This window comes from Penicillium daleae (genome assembly GCF_028827525.1).
Source record: "Penicillium daleae strain IBT 16125 chromosome Unknown utg000002l_segment0_segment0, whole genome shotgun sequence".
NCBI classification, from domain to species: domain Eukaryota; kingdom Fungi; phylum Ascomycota; class Eurotiomycetes; order Eurotiales; family Aspergillaceae; genus Penicillium; species Penicillium daleae.
Genome location: NW_026623150.1, coordinates 5,483,945 through 5,506,219, shown reverse-complemented (window position 1 = coordinate 5,506,219; position 22,275 = coordinate 5,483,945). Strand labels below are relative to the sequence as shown.

The window sequence follows — 22,275 nt, the reverse complement described above, 5'->3', positions numbered from 1 at the left end:
TACCCAATTTCGGCTTGTAACATATCTTTTACTTTCTTCCGTATGATTAGATTTGAATCGATTGTTTGTGTATGAATATTAGCTCTGCTTTGCATTCCTTTGGCCATACGTAAAATGCTTGTACGCGATACTATACCGGAGGAATGCTAGCTCAATCCCGAACATTCCAGCTGTTAGTGTGACTGCACAAACGTTGCCAACCGTGATAACACCGCAATCTCTAGCTTAAGCTTGACCGTGTAGAAGAAGCATTTGAGAACCGTCTGCGTAATGTACAATCCCGTATACTCCAAAGCCAATAATGATATATCCATCATGATAATGATGAAGTTGATTGCCAGCAATTGGTACAGAATATTCGCCCTGCGAGTGCTCTGTGTTGGATATAGGCGCATCAACCGTGTGGTTTGCACGATGAAAAATGTCGATATGATGATCTCTTGCACGAAGAACACCGTCAATTGTACCTTTTCCCACTTGTTGAAGAAGGTTTGAAAATTTCGGTCGCAAACGTAGACTGCACCGTATGAAGCAATGATCTGAGGGATTTGCAGCAGAATCACGTCGAATATGATCATGCCCAGTATGAAGTGAAGGATTCTTCTGTCGAGTAGAACGAAATGAAGTCGGGAATACAGCACCAGAGACTGGCCCGTCACCATAATGGCCCATCCGGCAGTCGATAATGTGACGGGAATCCAAATGGGCGCGAGCTCGAAATACTTCAGGAGAAGCCCGAGCGCGTCGGGAATGACCCCGAGCGAGGCCGACACCAGCAGACTCCAAAAGTAAAGACCATGATACTTTTGGAATATGGTAAAGACTAAGACGATTAACTCGAGAGCGCTGTACAGAGCACAGCCTAGCAAGCTGGCGATCGTGGCTTGCAGGGCGAAGCTGTTGCCCGTGTATGCCCCGACGATGCCTTGGACCGGGGCTTCGCAGACGACCATTCTGCGCCCATATTCTAGGACAGGCTTAGGCAATATTCGAATTGCTTTGAGGAAATGAAATGATTGAGATGTGAAAAAGAAGAAAAAAAGCGTCACCACTGAGATATTGTGGGGATGGCATGTGACTTGCCACCCATGGCTCGAGGCGGAGTAGACAGTCTAACTCTATTTTGTTCCTTAACTTTGGGCCCTTTGCATCCAGAGCTTTATCAAGATAGATCGATATAAAGCGGTTTGTATTGTAGGCATCTAGAGTCAGAAAGGTAGAGAAACGACACTAAAGTCTTTAAAGTTCGGCTAGAACACAGAGCAAAGTATGAACTCGTCTACAATGACTCCTTCAGATCCATCACAGTTACAGTTACCTTGTTAGTAGTTCCACCCAGCACTCCAGCGCCGTTGACCAGCAGGTATCTTCCGTTGCCCTCGGAAAGCACCCGCAATGAGCGAGTATAGCTGTGCGATTCGGGTGACTCGATCTCGGTCCACTCACCCTGGCCCAGAGCCTGGTTGATGAACAAGGTGCTTTGTGTCCCCGAGCTGGCAATGATGGTACCGTTCTTGCCACCGTAGGGAGTCCAGACAACATATGGGGAGGAGGTCGGCTTAGTTCCGCTCGAAACAACCAGCTTGTGATGCTCAACAGAGGCGAAGTCTTCAGGGTTCGAGGACAAACGGTAGTAGAGTGGGAAGGAGTAGCTGGAGGTGTTGAAGAAGGATCCGTATTCGTAGATGTAAATGTATTGACCATTGGGCAGCTGCAAGTTGCGACTATTAGCTCTATGCAGGTGCGTAGACAAATTAGAGGTGTTTTCTCACCTTGGTAACAATGGGCATTCCAGGTCTGTCGGTATACGTGGGGTAAGCGCTGGAAGGCTGTTAGTATCACATCTGGTGTATCAGGGACGGACATCGCCATACACATCGTCAACAACAGGCCCCCACTTCTTCAGGTCAGTAGAGACCTGATGCACCAGCTTCTGGCCGTGGGTGGTATTGGCGCGCTGGTCCGAGTAGTAGCAGATCAACTTGCCATTGCTGTTTGGATATTAGCTAGGTGTCCATTACAAACAGCGCCAATTCGACCTACTGAGCAAGCAAGTAAGGCTCCCACACGGGAGTCAAGCCATTGTCAGGCACAGCCTCTCCACCAGCGGCGATATGACTCAAGAATTCCCACGTCACACCATCATCCTGTGACGCATAAAGATCGAGCTGGGTGGTCGATAGATCCGTCGGGATACTATTCCCTGCCAGCAACAGGGTTCCAGCCTTGAACGAGCCAATGCGCTCGGGCAGGTGATACAAGAATGGTTGATAGCGCAACCCAAGGCCATTCGCCGTATCTTGGACTTTGGAAATCTCCGACCATGTCTTTCCCAGGTTCTTGGAACGGTAGATGGGGAAGTACACTAGTGGTGGCTCGGGAGAGTAGTTCTCCCATGTCGCAAGGAGATCGCCATTGGGAAGCTGTTCATTGCGAGCATAAAGTGTTCGAGGAATGTTATAGTCAGAAGGAGGAGAGAAGATGGTGATGTTTGTGAGTGGAGCAGGCGACTTGGCCGAGATACTCGCTGCGGTAGCTGCCCCAGCGAAGGTAAGGAGATGGGGAATCGTGAACTTCATTGTTGATGGAAAGTGCCTGTAACCCAACAAAAAGAAATTGATCTACATCATGCAATGCAGAAATAATACCTGCTTTATACTGACGATGCTATTAAGCGGCTGCAAAGGTTAATTGTGTTGATTAGCATGCCCTGGAGCTCATCCCGCCGGAGTTTGTCCTCGTTCTGGTCTTGCGGGGGAATTTCCATCAATCGCGGGGTTTCGCGCCCGCCGCCGCCGGTACTCTAAACAAAAAATGGTATAGTCTCCCTCAAGATCCAGATGAAGATTACTCTTTATGTCCTAGGGTCAAAGCATAGTACATATGGCACCATCTCGGCTACGTAAACGCCGAGAGACGAGATGCTATGGATTCGATGTACTAAATTCTCGGCAATTATAGCCTAGGCAACAATTATCCGAAGCGAAAACATCGAAGTTTCATCAATTCATGTCGAGTTGTCGGCTACTTTTGACCAAGAAAGATAGTTCACTCAGGACAGCAAAGACAAGTTTCAAGGAAGCTTAAGATAATTCAAGTGTAATTCTGTAGCATACATTGATGTTAGAAAAGCAATTACCAGACATTCAATAAGTTAGATACGCAAACATGATGAGACCTCAACCAAAGCTCGAAACTTTATCTGAAATCTTCTCATAAGGCAGCTTCTGCGGTTTGGCTGAAAGTATAAACACTGCCTCTTGCCTGGAAAGTTGAGGCACTTCCAAGATGCCGAGTGGAGTCTGACTCTTTCTCCTCCGACGGGGTGCCCCAGCCACCACCTCCTGGTCTTAAAATCAAATTAGAATTCCCATCCAGTGAACGATGCTCAGAAATTGAGGGGAAAACTTACGTATGAATGAGAATTCTCTCTCCCGGCTGTACCTCAAGCTCCATCTTACCACCAATGTTGATCATTCTTTCCGTACCATCCAGCTCTTTCTTGACATACAGATTCAGACCCGCCTGGCCAGACCCACCTCCTCCCAAGCCGTACGGCCGGTAGACTCGTCGCTCACTAAGCATCGAAACAGAAAGCGGCATACGGAACTCCAGCTCGCGGATGACGCCGTCGCCGCCACGGAAGCGTCCCACTCCACCAGATCCCCCACGGATCGAGAATTGACGGAGAATCACGGGGTATCTCAGCTCATAGACCTCAGCATCGGTGATGCGTGTATTGGTCATATGGACGTGAACGCCTGAAGTGCCATGCCAGGACGCACCAGCGCCAGAGCCACCACAGATAGTCTCTCCTACCCCGAATCCAGGAATCTCAACGCCTGTCTTCGGATCAACTCCACCCATGCCGAAGGAGATGATGTTACAGCAACCTTGAGAGGCAGCACAGGCCCCAAAGGCCCCTAGTACAACATCCGTAATGCGCTGTGAGGTGATTGGATTTCCTGCGCAGACAGCGGCATGCCCGGATGGGTTGAGAAGTGTCCCTGGCGGGATGATCACATTGACGGGTGCAAGGCAACCTTGGTTAAGGGGAATGTCCACGTCAATTAGAGCGCGCAAGCTATATATAATAGCTGAGTGAGCAATAGCCTTGGGTGCGTTGAGACAGTTGAACGTCTCACGACCAGTTCCGGTGAAATCGAAATCGGCTGATCCAGTTTCAGCATCAATGCGGATCTCAAGTCTAATCTCAGTACCATCATCCATGAAATCGGAGAATTTCAAAGATTGACCGGGATTCTCGCGGCCAATCGACTTCAAAAGCTCGCGGACAGCGACCTCAGCGTTACGCTTGATTGCATCCATATAGAAGTGGACAACCTTCAAGCTGTTCTCAGCCACGAGACCCTCAAGCAGCTGCGCACCCTTGTGATTTGCCGCGATAGCTGCTTTCAAGTCAGAGACGTTGTCATTGTAAGTTCGTGTCCCGCTGCAGCCCGGATATGAGGCGGGCTCATTGTAGAGGAATTTGCGAACCACGGCTTCGTCAAAGCGGCCTTCTGAGACAACCTTGAAGCCCATCGTCATCGCACCTTCTTCGTATAGCATTTTACTGTTGGAAGGCATAGACCCAGGAGCAATGCCACCAATCTCAGCTGCTTCTTGTGAGCAAGGGTCAAATAGTGGAAGGAGTTCTGCTCTTAAGCTTACCATGGTGACCACGAGAAGCAACGTAGAAGATGATATTTTTGCCTTCACTGTCCCAGACTGGCGTTATAATGGTGATATCAGGGAGATGAGTGCCTCCAGCAAGAGGATGGTTTGTCAAAATATGGTCTCCAGGCTTCAAGTCGCTGCCATATTGCTCGTGCTGGTACCGAACGGCATACTCCATACCTGATTCAGGATTAGTATCAGACATCAATGTTTCGAAGATTCCGGAGAAACTCACTTCCCAAGTGCACTGGTACATTGGGTGCGTTTGCGACTAGCTTTCCGTCAGGCGAGAACACTGCGCACGAGAAATCCAACCGCTCCTTGATATTTGTTGACACAGATGTCTTCTGGAACATGCGGCTCATCTGATCAGCCACCGACATGAAACGATGGCCAAAGATGGACAGCTTAATTGGATCCACGACCGTAGCGTCGTCGATTTGCTTCTTCGAAGACTTGACATCCAGAATGACATGTCGAGACAAGATTTTTGCGGTCGCATTTGGTTCGACCACAATGGTTTGGGTGTTATCGATGATCATCGCTGGACCTTGGATGAAGGTTCCTGGCTGCAGATTGTTCAGGAAGAAGACCGGCGTGTTCATTTGACCCACACCAGCGAAGTAGACGGATGAAGAGTCATCTTGCCTTTCAGAGCCGACAGGGATGCTTGCGGTTGAATTGAGTTCCTTTTGGGGAGCCTCCGGAGTAAATGAGGTGGCCTTTCCAACTCCGCGGACACGAATATCTTCTACCAATATGTTGCGACCTGGAAAAGTGAATGAAAACTCCCGCTGGTGCTCCTTCACAAACTCTGCAATGAAATCTCCATTCTCGGGCTCTAGGACCATAAGAGTGTTGTCAGTGCCCTGGTAGCGTAGGTTAAGATAGATTTCGTGCTGAATCTGAGTCTCATCGATTCCATCGGAGCTCAATGCGGTAGTCACTTTAGATCTCAGTGCAGTTACACGTTGGGTAATGGTTTGCATTGCTGCTGAGTCTAAAACACCGGAGGCTGGTTCTTGGGCTTCGTGGACCACGTCCGCAAGAGCCATTCCGTACGCTGACAAGATAGACGAATATCTGTGTATGATAACCGTTCCAATAGATAGAGATGAGGCAATGGCACACGCATGCTGTCCACCTGCACCTCCAAAGCATGCAAGATTATGTGCTGAAGTGTCATATCCACGAGCCTCTGTCAGCGCACGAATGGGCTTCGCCATAGATTCGTTGGCGACTTGAATGAAGCCGAGCGCAATCTCCTCAGGTGTCTTTTTCTGGCCGGTCTCTGCATTGATCTGATCTGCCAGCTCAGTGAACTTTTGCCGGGTTACCTCAACATCAAGAGGCTCATTCTCGTTGGGGCCAAATATCTTGGGGAAGTATTCCGGCAGAAGACGGCCAAGGAAGAGATTGGCATCCGTCACTGTTAGTGGTCCACCTTTGCGGTAGCAAGCTGGTCCAGGATGAGCACCTGCTGACTCGGGGCCAACAACAAAGAGTCCATGGCGCCAAAATAGAATGCTACCACCACCAGCGGCGACTGTGTTGATATCTAGCTGAGGCGCCATCACTGTGACACCAGATATGGTGTTCTCGAAGGTATGCTCCAGCTTTCCGTCATACCGGGAGACGTCAGTGCTGGTTCCACCCATATCAAAACTGGATATTCTAGTCAGCTCTGCAATGGAAGGAATTTCGAAATGTCTCGCTCACCCAATAACAGGCTTTCGGTCCGTCTCGTCAAAAGATGTCCCTGCATATCCCACAACACCACCAGCAGGGCCTGACAAGATTGCTCGAAGACCGGTAAATCTGTGGTTGTATGTTAGCGAAAAAAGAATAGACTTGTATCCCTCGTGTTCCATCGACATACTTTTCAAAATTAGCCAAGCCGCCATCACTTTGCATAAACTCGCAGCGTGTGTTTTCTGAGCGCAGTCCATCTTTGAACCCAGATCGGAACCCTTCAATATATCGTTGAATGACAGGTGTCAGGTAGGCATCTGCAGTAGCAGAGGCACCTCGAGAGGTCATCTTGATCATAGGAAGCAGCTGGCTGGACAATGATATCTGCGTAAATCCGACCTCACTCGCAATGCGCTCAATTGAAAGCTCATGCTCTTGGAAGGTATATGAATGGACTAGGCAGACTGCAATTGAGCGGTAGCCCTTTGCATACAGCTGTTCAAGACTCTTTCTTGTGCAAGACTCATCAAGCGGCTCTAGGATACGAACCACTTCACCGCTGACACCGCGCCTCAAGCAAGGGTCAGACCCCAGAGCCTTCTCAAGGCTTTCCTTGTTGGGTGTAGGATTTTGCTGGTAGTCCTCAATGGTGACTCGTTCTTGAACTTCAACAACGTCCTCATATAGCACATCCGGTCTTTGGATGTTCAGAGCAAAGAGTTTTGGGCGCGATTGAGTTCCGATGACCAGAGCATCTTTGAAGCCCTTAGTGATCAAGAGGGCATGACGTTCTCCCTTTCGTTCGAGCAGCGCATTCGTGGCAACCGTTGTTCCCATGCGGATGCTGACATTGGAGAAGTCTCCAGTGGTGAGTTTTTGATCACGAGGAAATGTCTTGCCTGTAGCCTGCTCAAGAATACGGCGAATGCCCTCAATTGGAGCGTCTGCATAATTGGCTGGGTCTTGGGAGAGCAGCTTGACAACAATCTCCTCTTCCTGACCATCGACAATACCTAAGCAGTCGGTGAAAGTGCCACCGCGATCTGAAAAACCCGATGGTTAGCATCGAAGAACAAAGGATGAAAAGCGTTGTGACAAAAGAGTCAATGGATTTCATTGTGTATTTTTGTTCGCGCAGAACACCGAGTTCAGGGGATACAAGACAAAGAACAACCGAAGCAGTCCGAGGCATGGTTCCTTGTATATGTGGTCTGCATTTCAAGTCCACATTCATTAGACTTACCGATGGCAATCTTGATACTCGGACCATCCAGCTTGTGAGGAGACATAATAAAGTTCGATGCGGTCGATGCTGCATCAAGAAGCGCGGACCAAGGCTGCCTTTTATGGTGACTCCGTGGGTATCATGTAGCAGGTCGGAACGAGAGCCAGCAGCCTTCCCTTTGGATCAAGTCTCGATATACCCGGTTTAGCGAGAGTTCAACTGGCTCTCCGAATGGATGAGGGGAAATTGTGGAGAAGGCGCCTTATCTCGTTCTGACCTTCCCTCGGCGCAAACCCTAAATTGGCGATAACCAAACGGTCGGATTGGCCTGGCTCGCATCTCGGAATTTCTATAAGACGATCAGACACAGACAGGTTTATTGTACCAACTGGTCCATCTCTATCTATACTATCTTGTCCATTACTATTTCCCAAAGGATTACTCGCTCCTCTTGACATTGAGGTCTCTCGACATGTCGGACGACAAAGGTGCTACTTTGCCCGATGCCCAGCTGGCCCCAGAGCACGAAAGCTACAAAACTGGAGATATCATCGAACCACGAAGCCGAGACGGTGGCAAAGATGTTGCTGCGCTGTTCCTCGCCCAGTTAGATCCAGCCATCGCAGCCGAGCCCATCTCCAAGCACGAAGCCCGACGCGTGTTATGGAAGATCGATCTGATTCTCATCCCCCTCATCATGGTGACGGTAGTTCTGGCTGCCATTGATAAAGTCATCATTTCCAATGCTGCCATCTATGGGATGAAAAAGGATACTCATTTGAAGGGCAATCAGTACTCATGGGTGGGCTCGATCTTCTATTTCGGCTACCTCGCGTTCGAATACCCTGCCGCCCTTCTCATTCAACGGCTTCCAGTCGCCAAACTCTACGCGGGAATGGTAGCAGGATGGGCGGTCATGATGCTCTGTACAGCTGCAACACACAACTTTGCCGGTTTGGCGACCGTGCGGTTCCTCATGGGTATGCTGGAAGCCTCTGTGTTTCCCATCTCGAGTATCTTGACTGTGATGTGGTGGAAGACAAGCGAGCAGCCACTCCGAGTCGCCTTCTGGTTTAACCAGCTATCGTCTGTGTTTTCTGGTCTTGTCAGTTACGGCATTGGCCAGACGAACACGGCTCTGGCCCCTTGGCGGCTCCTTTTTCTGGTACTGGGAGGATTTTCCCTCTTCTGGGCAGTCGTTTTGTACTTTTTCTTGCCCGACTCTCCAGTGCAATGCTGGTACTTCTCTGATCGCGAGAAGTTTGTTTGCCTTGAGCGTGTTAAGGATAACAACACTGGCATGGAAGACAAAACCATCAAGTGGTATCAAGTGCGCGAATGTCTCCTTGATCCCAAGACGTGGTTACTGGCATTGTTCTCGTTGGCACAGAACATTCCGAACGGCGGTTTGGTCACCTTCTCAGCAATTATCGTGACGGGACTGGGATATTCGCCACTGGTCACTACTGTGCTTGGAATTCCAACGGGCGTGCTTGCAACAGTCTGGCAAATCATACTTGGATTCATCGCTGCCAATGTGAAAAATTCTCGGTGCGCTATCATTGCCACTGCTAACCTGGTGCCCATGATATGTGCCATTCTCATGTGGAAGTTACCACGTGAGAACCAGCATGGACTTTTAGCTGCATACTACGTCTTCTATACTTACTGGGCTCCCTACGTCCTGTCTACCTCGCTCCCGATGGCCAACACGAGCGGTCACTCCAAGAAACTGACCATGAACGCCATCTTCTTCCTGGCTTATTGCACGGGAAACATCATTGGCCCGCAGGTATTCCGGTCTGATGATGCTCCGTCTTATTCGAGGGGATACGAAGGTCTTCTCGGATGTCTCGTTGTGGCCATAGCCTCTATCATTGCCTACGGAGTTCTTTGTCGTTGGGAGAACCACCGCCGTGATCAGAAGGAGGGTCCACAATTGGATGCGGAGCCCTCTGAGGCGGCTGCATTTTCGGATTTGACAGACCACGAGAAGCGAGCGTTCAGATATACATATTAGTGAACCTTAGCGTCGATAGGAGTGAGAGTATGAGCTATATTCGATCGGGTTTTCTAGTTTACGTGGATCCTAATGGAAATTCTTTCTGCACTGGTCTTCAAAATCTTTCTTGGTAGTATTGCGTGTACTAAAAGGGTATCGGCTAAACGGCTTTCATGACACTTGGTTGTCACTTTGAGTTCTTAGATGAGCCATAACTGAGCAGTAGCATATGTCTCTGAAAATACTAACGCCCCATGGCTTATCAGAGTCACGAGGCTGAATGCGGGGAACCGAATACTTTCCGACTGGAAGGTCGGAACGAGCTCCACTTCGGAGGATTGCCGATGGCTTATCCGGGCTATCGCAAGAAGCTCCAGAAGGTCGGAACGAAGTCACCGCGGAGTTCCAAGAATAATCATTTCCACTGCTCGAGAAGGGCATCGAACACCATCGCAACTCTCTCATCTGTACGCAGGGAAGCTCAGAGCGAGATGTGGGCCAATAACTCCCGCAATAAATAATGACGGCGCTGGCCCAATAGTCTGAGGAAGAACAGGAAGAGAGAGCAACTCAAACTCTCAGATACGACAATGGACAAAGACACAAGAATTCTTATTATCGGAGCCGGCTGCTTCGGCACTTCGACCGCATATCATCTCGCACAGCGTGGCTACACTTCTATTCGTGTCTTGGACCGATATCCCCCGCCCTCGTGTGAAGCTGCCGCGACGGATATCAGCAAGGTCATTCGCAGCGATTACAATGAGCCCTTGTACGCCAGACTCGGTATTGAGTCCATTGCTGCGTGGCGGTCTTGGCCCTTGTTCAGTGGGCTCTATCATATTCCTGGATGGATTCTAAGTGCCGCTAATTTGTCGAAGCCCTTCGTTGAGGGATCTATTGAGACGTGCCAAAAGCTTGGAGTGAAAGGCATCGAACGACTTACTCCCGAGAAGATTCGGTCTCGCTTCCCTGTGGTTACCGGCAAACTTGATGGATGGAATATCAGCGTCTGGAATCCGACGGCTGGGTGGGCAGCTGCTGGCCAGGCTCTGGAGCGAATGGCCAATGCTACAAAGGAGAAAGGTGTCCAGTATATTTCCGGAGAAACAGAAGGATATGTGCGGCAATTGTTATTCGACGAGTCAACCGATCAATGCAAAGGTGTTCTCACTGCGGACGGTACCAAACACGAGGCCGATTTGGTGATTCTCGCTGCTGGGGCATGGACGCCGTCTCTACTAGATATGCAGGGCCAATTGACTGCCAAGGGCCATGCTGTTGCGCATATCCAGCTCACTCCTGCTGAGACAAAGCACTATTCCTCTTTACCAATCATGGACAACCTTGAGCTTGGCTACTTCTTCCCTCCGCAAGAAGACGGGATCTTCAAGATGGCTCATAGTCAGTTCATTACCAACACACGAACTGACAAAAACTCGAACATCACCACTTCCATCCCACATACCTTTGTTCAAGCACCAAAAGACGGCCTCCCGCTTGAAATTGAAGCCCAGATGCGTCGTAACTTACGACGGGTCTTACCCGAGCTGGCGGATAGACCGTTCTGTTACACTCGTCTGTGCTGGGACGCTGACACAGCTGACCGACATTTCCTCGTCGCTCCCCATCCGAGCCATAGAGGACTATTCCTCGCTACGGGCGGCTCAGCTCATGGATTTAAATTCCTCCCAGTCATTGGAAAGTACGTGGCAGACTTGCTTGAGGGAACGCTGGATCGAGATATTGTGAGCAAGTGGCAGTGGCGCGCTGGGCAGAAGGTTGAGGCCAAGAATCTAGCACACATGGACCCTGAGCTAGAATTGAAAGATCTTACGGGTTGGAGAGGACGACAGGCTCGTGAAAGAAGTCAGGCTTCTAGACTATGATCTCGGTACTGAGTTCCTCGCAAGATGGGCTCGCTGAACTTTGCATCCTGTGCCTGGTGAGGAGCCAAGCACGGTTAGAACTGTTAAGCTATGTTATTGTGGCAGCACTAGGCTAGAGGGTCTTTTCAGTATTGGATTTCTTGTATTTAAGACTTGCTCAAGACCACCATGATTTAGATTCCAAGCTTGCCATGGCGTGATAGGTTATTTGTACACACAATTACGTCAAGCTTAATTTCCAGTCTCCCAGCATTACCATCGCATGTTCCCAGGCAAACCGGGCCCCTTGCAGAGCATCCTTTCTGGGTTGAGCTTCGCCTCTCCGGCGCTTTCCCTCATCTTCTGCATATAAATCTCGCTGTCGCCATACCATTTCAACCACCTCCTTGGCGGGGGCAATATTCTGTTTCACGATTTGTTAGTCAGTCACATTTGCAGCGTGAAAGTCAAGAGGACCTTACCCCAAATCGACGGATACCATTCAGTTCCTCGAATAGTCGCAGCACAGTCACCCTTTCCTCATCTTCGCGAGCACAGCAGCCTGCCAAAAACAAGGGCCACAGTGGCAATACTGCGGTGCGCATCATATTGGCCTTCTTTTCCAAAATGAGATTCAATATCTGGCCAACAAAGCGGCTCTTTTCTTCTGGATTGAACGCTGGAAGACCAGACTTGCTAGCAGACACTGGTTTCGATGAACAGGTCTCATGCAAGAGGAGAAGTGCTCCGAGCCTATTCGCCTCTGCGATCGCAGCGCATTCCGTAGTCGGGTCAATCTGTCCGGTCGGAAGTCTTTGCTGAATTTCTTCAAGGTTCCTTTTCAATTGATAAACTGTTGACGGAGATATCTCATTCTGGTCATCCTCTTTCATCCAAGCAAGCTCAGTGACCTGGTTGATGAGCAGCAAAAGAGCTTGGCTGAAACCCATGTATGGATCAATGCGATCTGGGGATTCAACTAAGGAGTTCGGTGATATTGGTAATTTGTACGTTGCTCCTTCAACTCGAAATGCTGTACGAGCAAGGACGAGATGAAAGGCAAAGTAGCGGTTGAAGAAACCCGATAGCTCCTGGCTGTGGAGGGAGCGACCCGGTCGTTCTTGTCGCGTACGGATCAAGTCTTGAAACCCGTTGAGATGAGTGACCCATGATGGTCGACTATTATCCGAAATCTAGATTCATCAGTATAGCGACCAAAAAGATGTTAAAAATAGAATAATCACATCGAACCAACAGAGCATGAGAACAAGTCCCAGCATCTCATCCAGCTCTTTCTCTCCCCATGTATCATGACCTAGCAACTCTCTGAGATGACTTAATGCATGATGATGATGTTCAAGCGCGGGCAGCCGATATCTCGAATCAGAAAGTCGCAGGGTGTTGGCGGCAATGGCGAGCGTCGCATGGTAAAGACCTTCAGACTCCAGCGCCATGGGCAGTATAAGATATCGATAAGGATTATAATGAGCATTATCGACAAGCGTGGCACTGCTGCAAATAATATTCTCGAAATATGACATGAGCGCTGGATCGCATTCTGATCTCCTGCCGCGGTTCGGAAAGATGCTCAAGCATGGGGACAAGGATCCGGACTCTGACAGTGTCCTGTGAAACCTAGCTTTCCGCGCCAATGTGTCGTCAAAATGAATCTCCAAGTCGTTGAATGTCGTGTTGAGAAATATCCAGCTCTGATTGGAATATTCCAACGGCTCTGTGTGTCGCGTTGATCTGCATCTCGGATTAAACCCCGGTCGCGATTTCCCTTTGGTCTGTCCTTGGTCGGTATCGCCTCGCTTTGACCAGACCCCTGCTCGTCCATGACACACTCCACGAGCAATTGACTCCTCATGCCATGTTAGACGTATTCCGTATCCACAGGGGCTGTTGTTGCGCTCGCACCGACGGCAGATTGGATGGGTTTCTGGGCATCTCTGGTCAGGAATGTATCCAAAGGACTCAACGAAAGCCAGATCAACAATACCGTCGCACTTCACCCGTCGCGCACGACAATTCCAACAACCAGTCCGCGCTCTTGATATGGCAGCCATAGGCGGGCGCTATGGACAGTAAGAAACTGGATGAGCGTAGAGTCTCGGAAGTCTGGGCGGCGTCTGAGATAGAGTCCGCGGAAGATAAGCTGGTGGATTTATTTGCGGGGAAGATAAGTGACTCCACTTCGCGCGTGTATGGAGTGGCTCATGTCCCCCGCTTATTGTCTTCTGTTTATTGATTAACAAGACTGCAGTGGATGAGTTATGAGGGAAGAACGAAATGATATGTCACTGCTGTTCGAAATCGATACGCATTGAAAATGCAAAATACGTGAATAATAATGTCATTGTTGATATCTAGATCCATCGCGTAGGCAAGATCTGGTCCTTATTGATCACGTTCAAGCACCGCAGATTCTCACAATAAAAACAAAATCGCAATAAGGGGTATCACTCATACAAAATAATGAAACAGAGAAAAGAGATAGGTACATAAGGGGTAATTTGGCAGGTTCCACGAACGAAGAACGAGCATCCTGCCAAATCATTTATGGGCCATCGCTGATGTCCATCGCCTCGGATTGGCTGGAGGCGATGGGGATAGCCACTGCGACGTCAAGAGAGGCACCGAGAGCCACCGGCTTAGATGCGGAGTCATCACGAAGGTCCATGGGTTCAGCTTGACTGGTACCGATTGGATTTGTCGCAGGTTTTTCGAGAGCTGTGCCGTTATCTGCCTCCTGGGACGGGTTTGCCTCGGGATCCACAATGCCATTACTGTCGACATTTGAAGACTTGTCTTGGTCAGTAACTGCTGGGTCAGTGACCTGGTCGCAACCACTCTCAACGGCATTCTTCTTGGTCAAATCGACGGAGCCATCGCCGCCCAGGGCCGGGGTCGGACTTGGTGTGTGTTTTGCAGACCCCTGGAGCTTGTCATCTTGCTTGGCCGTTGTAGGCTCGGGCCGGTGCAGATCCGCAGATGTTGGCTGGTTGTGGTTCTCCTGGGTGACGTCGCCTCGCATGAGTGGAGTCGGCGAAAGGGGAGGATTATCCGTAGGAGAAAGTGCTGCGAGCGGATGGGAGGGATCCACGGGGACCTTGACAGGCGACGAATCTGCTGAATCATCTTCAATCACAATGACATCGTTATCGGCTGGCACCACAATGGCTGGTTGAGATTCTCCGCAGCCGGCTTGTCGGAGTGAAGACGAACTCGGCACGTACACAGAAGGAGACACTGGTTGTGCAGGTAAGCCCGCCGGCTGGAACGACGAGGAGCTTGGCTGATAGACCTTGGGCTGCATCCAATCTCCTATTTTCAGACCTTGAGCCTTGGCAACAGATTCGCAGGAAGCATACTGCGTTACGCCTTTGTCATCGACAAACGTAGGCCAATCTGGTGGATACAGCGTTCGTACATCAAACCCGCGAGACTTGGCGCCCGACAAGAAAGGAGCAGACTGCGTTGCGCCTCTGTTATTGACAGACAGGGGCGATTTGCCCACCTTGGACATTGGGATCGGGCCTTGGCTCAGAGAAGTAAGGGACTCCATCATGAAATCCTGCCTCCCAGCTTCAGTCATCGTCGACGGTTTGCACTCTTGTACCGATTTTTCAAAGCGCTGTCTAGTAGCTTCGTGATCTGCTTGTTCTGCATCCTCCTGCTGCTGTCCGGCTTGGTTCATCTGCAACGACCTCTGTTGCACTTGTGCCGGCTCAAATTGTCGATTGACTACTAGGCGAGCTGCCTCTTGTTGGCGTGCTTTTTCTGCATCCTCCCGTCTCTTCATCTCAGCGTGATAAGCCGCTGGATCCACTCGCTTCATTCGTTCGTCTGCAAGCCAACGATCCACCTGGCGGCTCTCCTCCTCAGTGAGATGATCATTCTCATCATTTTGAATGTGAGACAAGGTCGCCTTCAGAACGATCTCACTGTATTCTCCTCGGAGTATCTCATCAAGGACATCTGGATCCCGTCCAAGAGCAGGATAGTGCTCATCCTTTTTCACATTCTTCACATAATGAAGATATGTTGAGGACTTCCTCAAGCTTTCACGCACAACCGTCTTCTTGTCCACTACGCGAACAGCAAGTTGTCTCTTGAAGACTGCGTTGTTGTAGATAAGCTCCTCGAAAGTACCACCGGCAAGGAAGCGATAGACGTAGACGGGCTTCTTTTGTCCAAGACGATATGCACGTCCGACGGCCTGTTCCTCCCACATAGGATTGAAGAGGAAATCAAAGATGACCACTCGATTAGCACCGAACATGTTGAGACCCACACCACCAGCCCGAGTCGAGATCAGGAGAATATGTTCTCTATTGTCAGAATTGAACCGTTTCGTTACGATTTGGCGATCAGCTCCGGGAGTGCTGCCATCGATGCGTTGATATCTTCGTCCACGTCTGCTCAACATGAGATCAAGGTAGTTCATGGTCGGGATGCTTTGAGTGAAGATGAGGACCTTGTCCCGAGCTTGGATTGACAGATCAAGGATTTTATCAAGCAGGATGGCACGATTGGACAGGTCGATGTCTTGAAGATCCCCGTGCTTGGAGAAAAGCTCCTCCATTTTGGAGACAAGGTCGCTTGGAAGCCCGGCATCTTGAATAGAACCTGACAGAATGGACTGCCCTTCATTATCCTCCTGCTTTTTAAATCGATCGGCGAGCTTTTCACGGAACGGGAAGGGGTGGTTGCAACACAGTTGCATGACAGCCAGCCATGACCAAAGCCTCGGGTTTGCATCAGAATCGCCGGATTTAGCACAGTCCACAAAGGTATCGTAGGCTTTTCTCTGCATTTCAGTCAGTGGTACTGTGAGAACGAACTCGGTTTTTGGTGGCAGATCAGCAGCGAGCACAGAGGTATCAGCTCGGAGGACCTTAGGGGCCAAGATGCCATTGAGAAGCTGCAAGGTTATCAAGCTCTCCCTCTGTTCCGCCCGAGTGCTATCAATGTAAGATCCAGCCTGAATCGGATCCATGAATTTTTTCTTGAACGTAGCCGGATCCTCCAGGTAGCCAGGGGCGACCCACTCAACCATTTGGTAGTACTCGAAAAGCTGGTTTGACAACGGGGAGCCAGTCATAGCAATGCGACTCGTCGACTTGAAACGAGATGCGACTTGGGAAATGGCGGATTTTCCACTCCTCAGTTTGTGAGCTTCGTCTGCGACGATAATGTTGGGCCCCTCCAGGAGACATCTTTTGACAAGGTCATGCTCCTCTTCATTGAGTCTGGCCGGCTTGTTCGCGATGAGAATACGAAGCATCTCATAGCTCATAATCAGGACACCGCCCTTCCTGTTCCAGTCCCGGATCGTCTTCAGCCTCTCGGCCATTTCGAGATTCCTTCCACGAGGAGTGATCTCCCGAATTGACCCAAGATCATGGTCAATGGGTGTCCAGATAGCGAACTCGTCTACCCAATTCTGCACGACAGAAGAAGGACACAGGACAAGAGTCTGTGAGCGATGAAAGCGTTGTGGGATTTGGTCTCTGATTTCGGGATTGTCCGAGGTAGCAGCGGCAGCAATAGTGACCAAAAGGGAGATCCTGGTGAGTAGTTAGCCTTGCCCAAAAAGGTTTATGATATCAGGGAGATAAAAACGAGAGAAACTTACACCTGCATCGACTTTCCCAGTCCCATGACATGAGCAAGCAAACAGCCTTGCTGGTTGTCTGCTTCAATCAACTCTCGCCACATGAATTGAATGCCAGTCAATTGATGGGGTTTGACGTATCGTCCCAGATGAGGGTGCAAGTAGATGACTGGTTCTTTGAAAGTCACGGCTTGTCCTTCTGGATCACTGTTGCTCAGGCCCTTGCTTTCACGTGCCATCCTAAGGCGTTCGCGGTCTTTGTCCTGTTTCGCTTGTCGTGCTTGTGCATCTCTCTGCATGGTGCTCAGCGGCCGTGGTCCAAACGGTTTCGAACGACTCTTCTTCTTCCTTCTATGTGGGTTGCTATCAGAACCCGCAGACTCGGAATATGTGCTGTGTCCGCTTTTTCGAAACGGCTGTCGTGATAGCCAGGCTCTGTACGACGCGTAGAGCTTCTTCAGCCGATGGAAGAAAGCAAGGAACATGGACATATCGTCGTCATCTTCAAGGGCTTCAAGGGCTTCTTGGATCGGCTCTTTACCCATACCCCGGGCAGTCAGCATCTTGCAGCTATGCCAGGATACAAAGTAGGCGCCCAGTCGCATTGCAGGCTGACTCTGTTCCTCAGTTCTGCCCGCTAGATGGCACTGATTTTTGAGCATCGCTTGCAGCGCTAAGGTAACTTCTTCCATGTAGACAGGGTCCATAAGTTCTTCCATGTAAGGTCCGAAGTACTTGTTCTCCTCTGATGGCAAGCCTGTCAGGTATTTGGCCAACAGCCAGATGCGATTCTTTTCCGCTTCAACATCTCGCGAGTTCATGAGAACCACCATGTCGAATACGTCAATATCATCCATATTGGGGCTGGTAATGTCACTGCTGTCTTTCTCGAGAGACACTGACCGCGAAGGAGTTTTGAAGGGCTGAGGGCGTAAGACAAGGTCACCGTTGTTCCCCGAGGGCTGTTCAGGCGAGAGCAGGCTAAGCTTGAGCGTCGTATTTGGCTGAGGCAGATTGGTCGGGTTGAGCGGAGGTGTCTTCACCAGCAGATCATCATCCATCTCGAAATCTTGAGGGGAGGAAGCTGGCAAGGTCGGGTTGAGAGGTGGTGTCTCAATCAACATTTCGTCTGCCATATCAGACCTGCGTAATGCCTGCGGGGATGAGTCAAGGAGAAGTGCGCCGGAGGGCGAAAATTGATCCGTGCCGGAAGGAGGATATGATTCTTCATCTTCAATTTCCGCAAAGGGACCAAGCTTGCTGAGGCTGATAAGTCTCTCGGCATCGGTGTGGTCTTGACTTCCCATCAATCGTCGTCTTTTGTTGGCAACAAAGTCTTCCTCGCTGCTATCGGATCTCAGGGTGACCAAGGGCTTTGTTCTCGGAGCGGACCATGGCAGTTCTCTCTGGGGACGGGCTGGAATGTCACCTCCCGATTCCGATTCCGATTCCGATTCATCAGCAGAAGCTTCATTGCCAGAAGCCTCGTCATCGGATGCAATTTCCGTGTCGGATCCCAGAGACTCTTCGTCTACTTCGATCATGCGGTGTTTCCGAGGTCGAAAAACTCTCGGTGGTGGGGGAACAAATGGCGGACACTTCTCCAACTCAATCGTTTCCAGCCTCCATTCCTCGAAGCAAATTTGATCGAGGGTAGTGTCCATGACCCTGCATGCAGCGTGGAAAGCGGTCTTTGATCGGTACTTGACCTTGATAAGGGCGTCCCTCTGCGACTTTAACCGTAGACGAAATCTTGCAAGATTTTTCGACACGTCAGACTTGTAGGCCTTTCCTGTGCGAGCATCTCGAGCCTGTTGCCACACCACTTGAGCGTATTGCCGGTGTTTTGGCAGGTGGTGTTCCTTCCAGGCCCTCTCATGCGCGGCAATGAATTCAGAGACAATAGCTTCACACTCAGACCATGAAAGACCAGCCATTGAGTCCAGTTCATCTTCGTCAATTTCTTTCAGAGTTTCTTCATCGTACTCGGCATCCGATTCACCATACAGGGGAAGGATTTCATCTTCCTGTCCCCCAGAAGGGTGCTTCGCGAGCAACTGTTCGAAGAAATCGTCCGCCTTTTTCAGTCTAAGTGATTTGTCCGCAGAAAGCTGTAGTTCCAAGGCCATGGTGCTTGAACCGACAAGGTTGGCACCAGAAAGTGAGACCTTCGGTCTTCCGCCATCGTCACCAACAGCCTCTGTAGAACTGTTTTCCATGCTTTCAACGATAGGTTGCGGTGAGAGATCCGTCGCTTGATTGTGAAGTGACGCCTGCCCTGTCGGAACAATTCCATCCCCCACTCTCTGTCCGTTAGAATCAATCACCTGCGTAGGTGCGATCCGGCGTTTGACCTTCATGACTGCGGCTGTGGGCGCCAGCGTCATTTCAGGAAGCACAGACGAATTGGCACTGGGTGGTTCCATGAACGTTGTAGGTGGGGAGTTGACGGAAGATGATATTTTTCCAGTCGACTGAGGTTGGTTGAAGGAAGGGAAGTTCTGCTTTACCATTTGGCGATTTCCGGTCGTATCTGACGCAACGGGCGCCGGCGGGATATCAGGAGGTAAAGATGGTATGTGACTAGGTGGTTCCACAGATGCATTGATAACCGGAGAGTTGACGGAAGACAAGATGTGTTCAGTTGAGAGTTTGTTGGTGGAAGGCAAGTTTAGCTTTGACGTTTGATATTTTGGGGATCGAACGCGAAGCCAATCAATAGCTCGTAAGACACTGCTGCGGTGACCCAGAGCTTTGATGCCTAGATCATCCCTAAGGGCCTCCCGATCGACGTCATGAAGTAGCGCTTCTCCGTTTATCTCGTTGTCACGAAGTGCAGTCCCGAGTGCAGTGAGGTTTGGGCGTGAAGAAGTGGCAGAGTCCGCCCATGGAGCTTCTTGTGGATTGCACAGGAATTTGACCACCTGGTCAACTCCCCAGTCAACCGGGTCAGAGTTTTGGGTATCCATGCTGTCTTCATGGGGGGCCTATTATCACACGGGTCAGAGCAGTGTCCAACAGAGTGGTTCGAAGCATGGCGTCTAACTTACCAGGGTATTGGCCCCCAGGACGTAGCTCGATGTGTAAGGCAGTCCACGGGAAACGAATTTCGATGGCGGTTTCTCGCGGGGCTCGGTGGTACAGGAATCAAAACAAAGCAGGAAAAGACGCGGCGCGAAGACGAGTGGTAAATCGCGGTGGAGAAAGATATTGGCTCTATTTAGGAAGGAGCTATTCTGCCCATCAATCCACAAAGCCGCCTTCGTATAGCTAGGCGGTATAGAGGACGGTATAGATACTGCCGTGGATCTTGAAGAAGCCGAGCGTTGAGGCGAGAATGGTAGGCGGTGTCTAGGGCGGTGAAGGTGGTCGAGTGGGGTGATTCTGCTGATAAATCACGAGGGTGCGGGGAGCTTCGATGAAGGAAACAGCGCGCGGCGATTCTTTCCCATTTTCTTGGGCTTTATCGCACCAAGTCAGAGACCATGGCCGACTCGATTTACACCAATTATCCCCCGTCTCTTTCCCCCGCGCAGCAAGAGTACCTGGTCACCACGACTAAAGACTGGGCAATCCAAAATGGCCTCGCAGTGCGGCCGAATCCATCCACCCTTCCCGAAGGTGCCGACTCGAACCGAGTGTTAGCAACAAACGCTCCAGTCACACTCTTTCCTAGTCCGTTCCCGAAAGTATGCTTTGAAGAAGCTCAGGCTCTGCAAACTGTCTACAATGAACTATATGCGGCGATTACTTGCAACGAGGAATGGCTGGGGAAGGTTATGGAAGAGTAAGCAGACTATTTTGATCAGTAATGGCGTGTGCATCAGCTGAAAGCATACTCTTTGTACAGGCTAATTGATGTGGATGATTTTGTTGCAAACCTCTGGAAGACTCACGTGGCGGTTAAAAAGGAAGGATATGTCCAGAATCTGTCATTGGGACTCTACCGCTCCGACTACATGGCTGATGTTACACCCAACCGAGCTCCGGCCTTGAAGCAAGTCGAGTTTAACACTATCTCCTCGTCGTTTGGTGGACTATCAGCTCTCGTAAGATCATTACACACCGAGCTTCTTACATCACCCCCGGGCACTCCCATCAGCTACCCACCTCACCCTCTCCTGCAATCCGGTGTGCCTCCCGAAAATCCTTCCGTTGAAACCCTGGCAGGAGGGTTGGCTACGGCACACAAGGCTTACGGGCCTTCAAAGTCTACGCCTGAGCTCCCGTTATGTGTTGTTTTCATCGTTCAGGATGGAGAACGGAATGTCTTCGATCAGCATGCCCTGTCTAAGCGGCTGACGGGATCCCATAAAATCCCTGTCTTCCGTGTTCCCAGCAGCAAGATCGTTGATCAAACATCAGTATCCGCCTCCAATCCTTCTCGACCATTGGTCTACCACCCTCCTCACTCTCCATCGTCTGCATTCGAAGTGACCACCGTCTATCTCCGAGCTTACTATTCACCTGATGAATATACATCTAGTCGGGACTGGGATGCCCGAGTCCATCTGGAACGTTCTGCCGCGATCAAGTGCCCCACCGTGCTGAACCAACTGGCTGGTTGCAAGAAGGTCCAACAAGTCCTCGCAGAGCCGACAGGCCCTGATCATCTGTCAAGCTTCCTCAAAGGCACTAACCCTGCAGTGATTGCAAGACTTCGTGAGACATTTGCCCCACAATATGATCTTTCGGCAAATGGACAGGGTCGCGATCTGGCTCTCAACCCCGAGACAGCTATGAAGCATGTACTCAAGCCCCAGCGTGAAGGTGGCGGCAACAACATTTATAAAGCCGAAATTCCAGGCTTCCTTCGCTCCATCCCTGAGAGCGATTGGAAGGGATGGGTACTGATGGAGCTCATCAATCCCGCACCCGATGCGGAGAATGTCGCTCTGCGGAACGACGGAGAAGTCCTTCGTGGCAACGTGATCTCCGAGCTTGGTGTCTATGGTACTATCTTGTGGGATAACACGGGCAAGGTCCACCATAATGATCAAGGTGGCTGGTTGCTGAGAACCAAAGGAAAAGAAGTCAACGAGGGTGGTGTTGCTGCTGGGTTCTCTAGTTTGGATAGTGTGCTACTCTTCTAGAGTGTAGATCATAGAGCAATAAATTCCATGCAATGTTTAGATTAATCTTGCAATCTGTGGCTATGCATTAAAACTGCAGTTGTCATTTGAAGATC

At 50.2% G+C, this 22,275-nt stretch overlaps 8 protein-coding genes across 8 annotated transcripts; 3 read left to right on the top strand and 5 right to left on the bottom strand.

Annotated features, from left to right (window-relative positions):
* Window positions 1–173: 173 nt before the first annotated feature.
* Window positions 174–953, bottom strand: N7458_002871 (uncharacterized protein; the record flags this gene model as incomplete). The annotated part of the gene is made up of 1 exon (XM_056906254.1): window positions 174–953. The coding sequence occupies one exon, from the start codon at window positions 951–953 to the stop codon at window positions 174–176; it is 780 nt and encodes a 259-aa protein (XP_056770361.1).
* A 326-nt stretch (window positions 954–1,279) lies between these two features.
* On the bottom strand, window positions 1,280–2,579 carry N7458_002870 (sialidase family protein; the record flags this gene model as incomplete). The annotated part of the gene is made up of 4 exons (XM_056906253.1): window positions 1,280–1,711; window positions 1,773–1,821; window positions 1,875–1,991; window positions 2,044–2,579. The coding sequence occupies 4 exons, from the start codon at window positions 2,577–2,579 to the stop codon at window positions 1,280–1,282; spliced, it is 1,134 nt and encodes a 377-aa protein (XP_056770360.1).
* Window positions 2,580–3,213: 634 nt separating this feature from the next.
* On the bottom strand, window positions 3,214–7,661 carry N7458_002869 (uncharacterized protein; the record flags this gene model as incomplete). Its single annotated transcript, XM_056906252.1, has 7 exons — window positions 3,214–3,349; window positions 3,413–4,619; window positions 4,675–4,860; window positions 4,916–6,345; window positions 6,400–6,498; window positions 6,560–7,415; window positions 7,616–7,661. 7 exons carry the CDS (start codon window positions 7,659–7,661, stop codon window positions 3,214–3,216), a joined length of 3,960 nt encoding a protein of 1,319 aa, XP_056770359.1.
* A 408-nt stretch (window positions 7,662–8,069) lies between these two features.
* On the top strand, window positions 8,070–9,617 carry N7458_002868 (Major facilitator superfamily domaingeneral substrate transporter; the record flags this gene model as incomplete). The annotated part of the gene is made up of 1 exon (XM_056906251.1): window positions 8,070–9,617. The coding sequence occupies one exon, from the start codon at window positions 8,070–8,072 to the stop codon at window positions 9,615–9,617; it is 1,548 nt and encodes a 515-aa protein (XP_056770358.1).
* A 572-nt stretch (window positions 9,618–10,189) lies between these two features.
* Window positions 10,190–11,488, top strand: N7458_002867 (NAD(P)/FAD-dependent oxidoreductase; the record flags this gene model as incomplete). The annotated part of the gene is made up of 1 exon (XM_056906250.1): window positions 10,190–11,488. The coding sequence occupies one exon, from the start codon at window positions 10,190–10,192 to the stop codon at window positions 11,486–11,488; it is 1,299 nt and encodes a 432-aa protein (XP_056770357.1).
* Window positions 11,489–11,708: 220 nt separating this feature from the next.
* Window positions 11,709–13,197, bottom strand: N7458_002866 (fungal specific transcription factor domain-containing protein; the record flags this gene model as incomplete). Its single annotated transcript, XM_056906249.1, has 3 exons — window positions 11,709–11,891; window positions 11,950–12,660; window positions 12,712–13,197. Coding segments are annotated over 3 exons (1,380 nt in total), but the record flags the coding sequence as incomplete, so codon positions are not given.
* Window positions 13,198–14,027: 830 nt separating this feature from the next.
* N7458_002865 (putative SNF2 family helicase/ATPase) lies at window positions 14,028–20,056 on the bottom strand (the record flags this gene model as incomplete). The annotated part of the gene is made up of 2 exons (XM_056906248.1): window positions 14,028–17,040; window positions 17,109–20,056. 2 exons carry the CDS (start codon window positions 20,054–20,056, stop codon window positions 14,028–14,030), a joined length of 5,961 nt encoding a protein of 1,986 aa, XP_056770355.1.
* A 516-nt stretch (window positions 20,057–20,572) lies between these two features.
* Window positions 20,573–22,180, top strand: N7458_002864 (glutathione synthase; the record flags this gene model as incomplete). The annotated part of the gene is made up of 2 exons (XM_056906247.1): window positions 20,573–20,874; window positions 20,938–22,180. The coding sequence occupies 2 exons, from the start codon at window positions 20,573–20,575 to the stop codon at window positions 22,178–22,180; spliced, it is 1,545 nt and encodes a 514-aa protein (XP_056770354.1).
* Window positions 22,181–22,275: the final 95 nt, after the last annotated feature.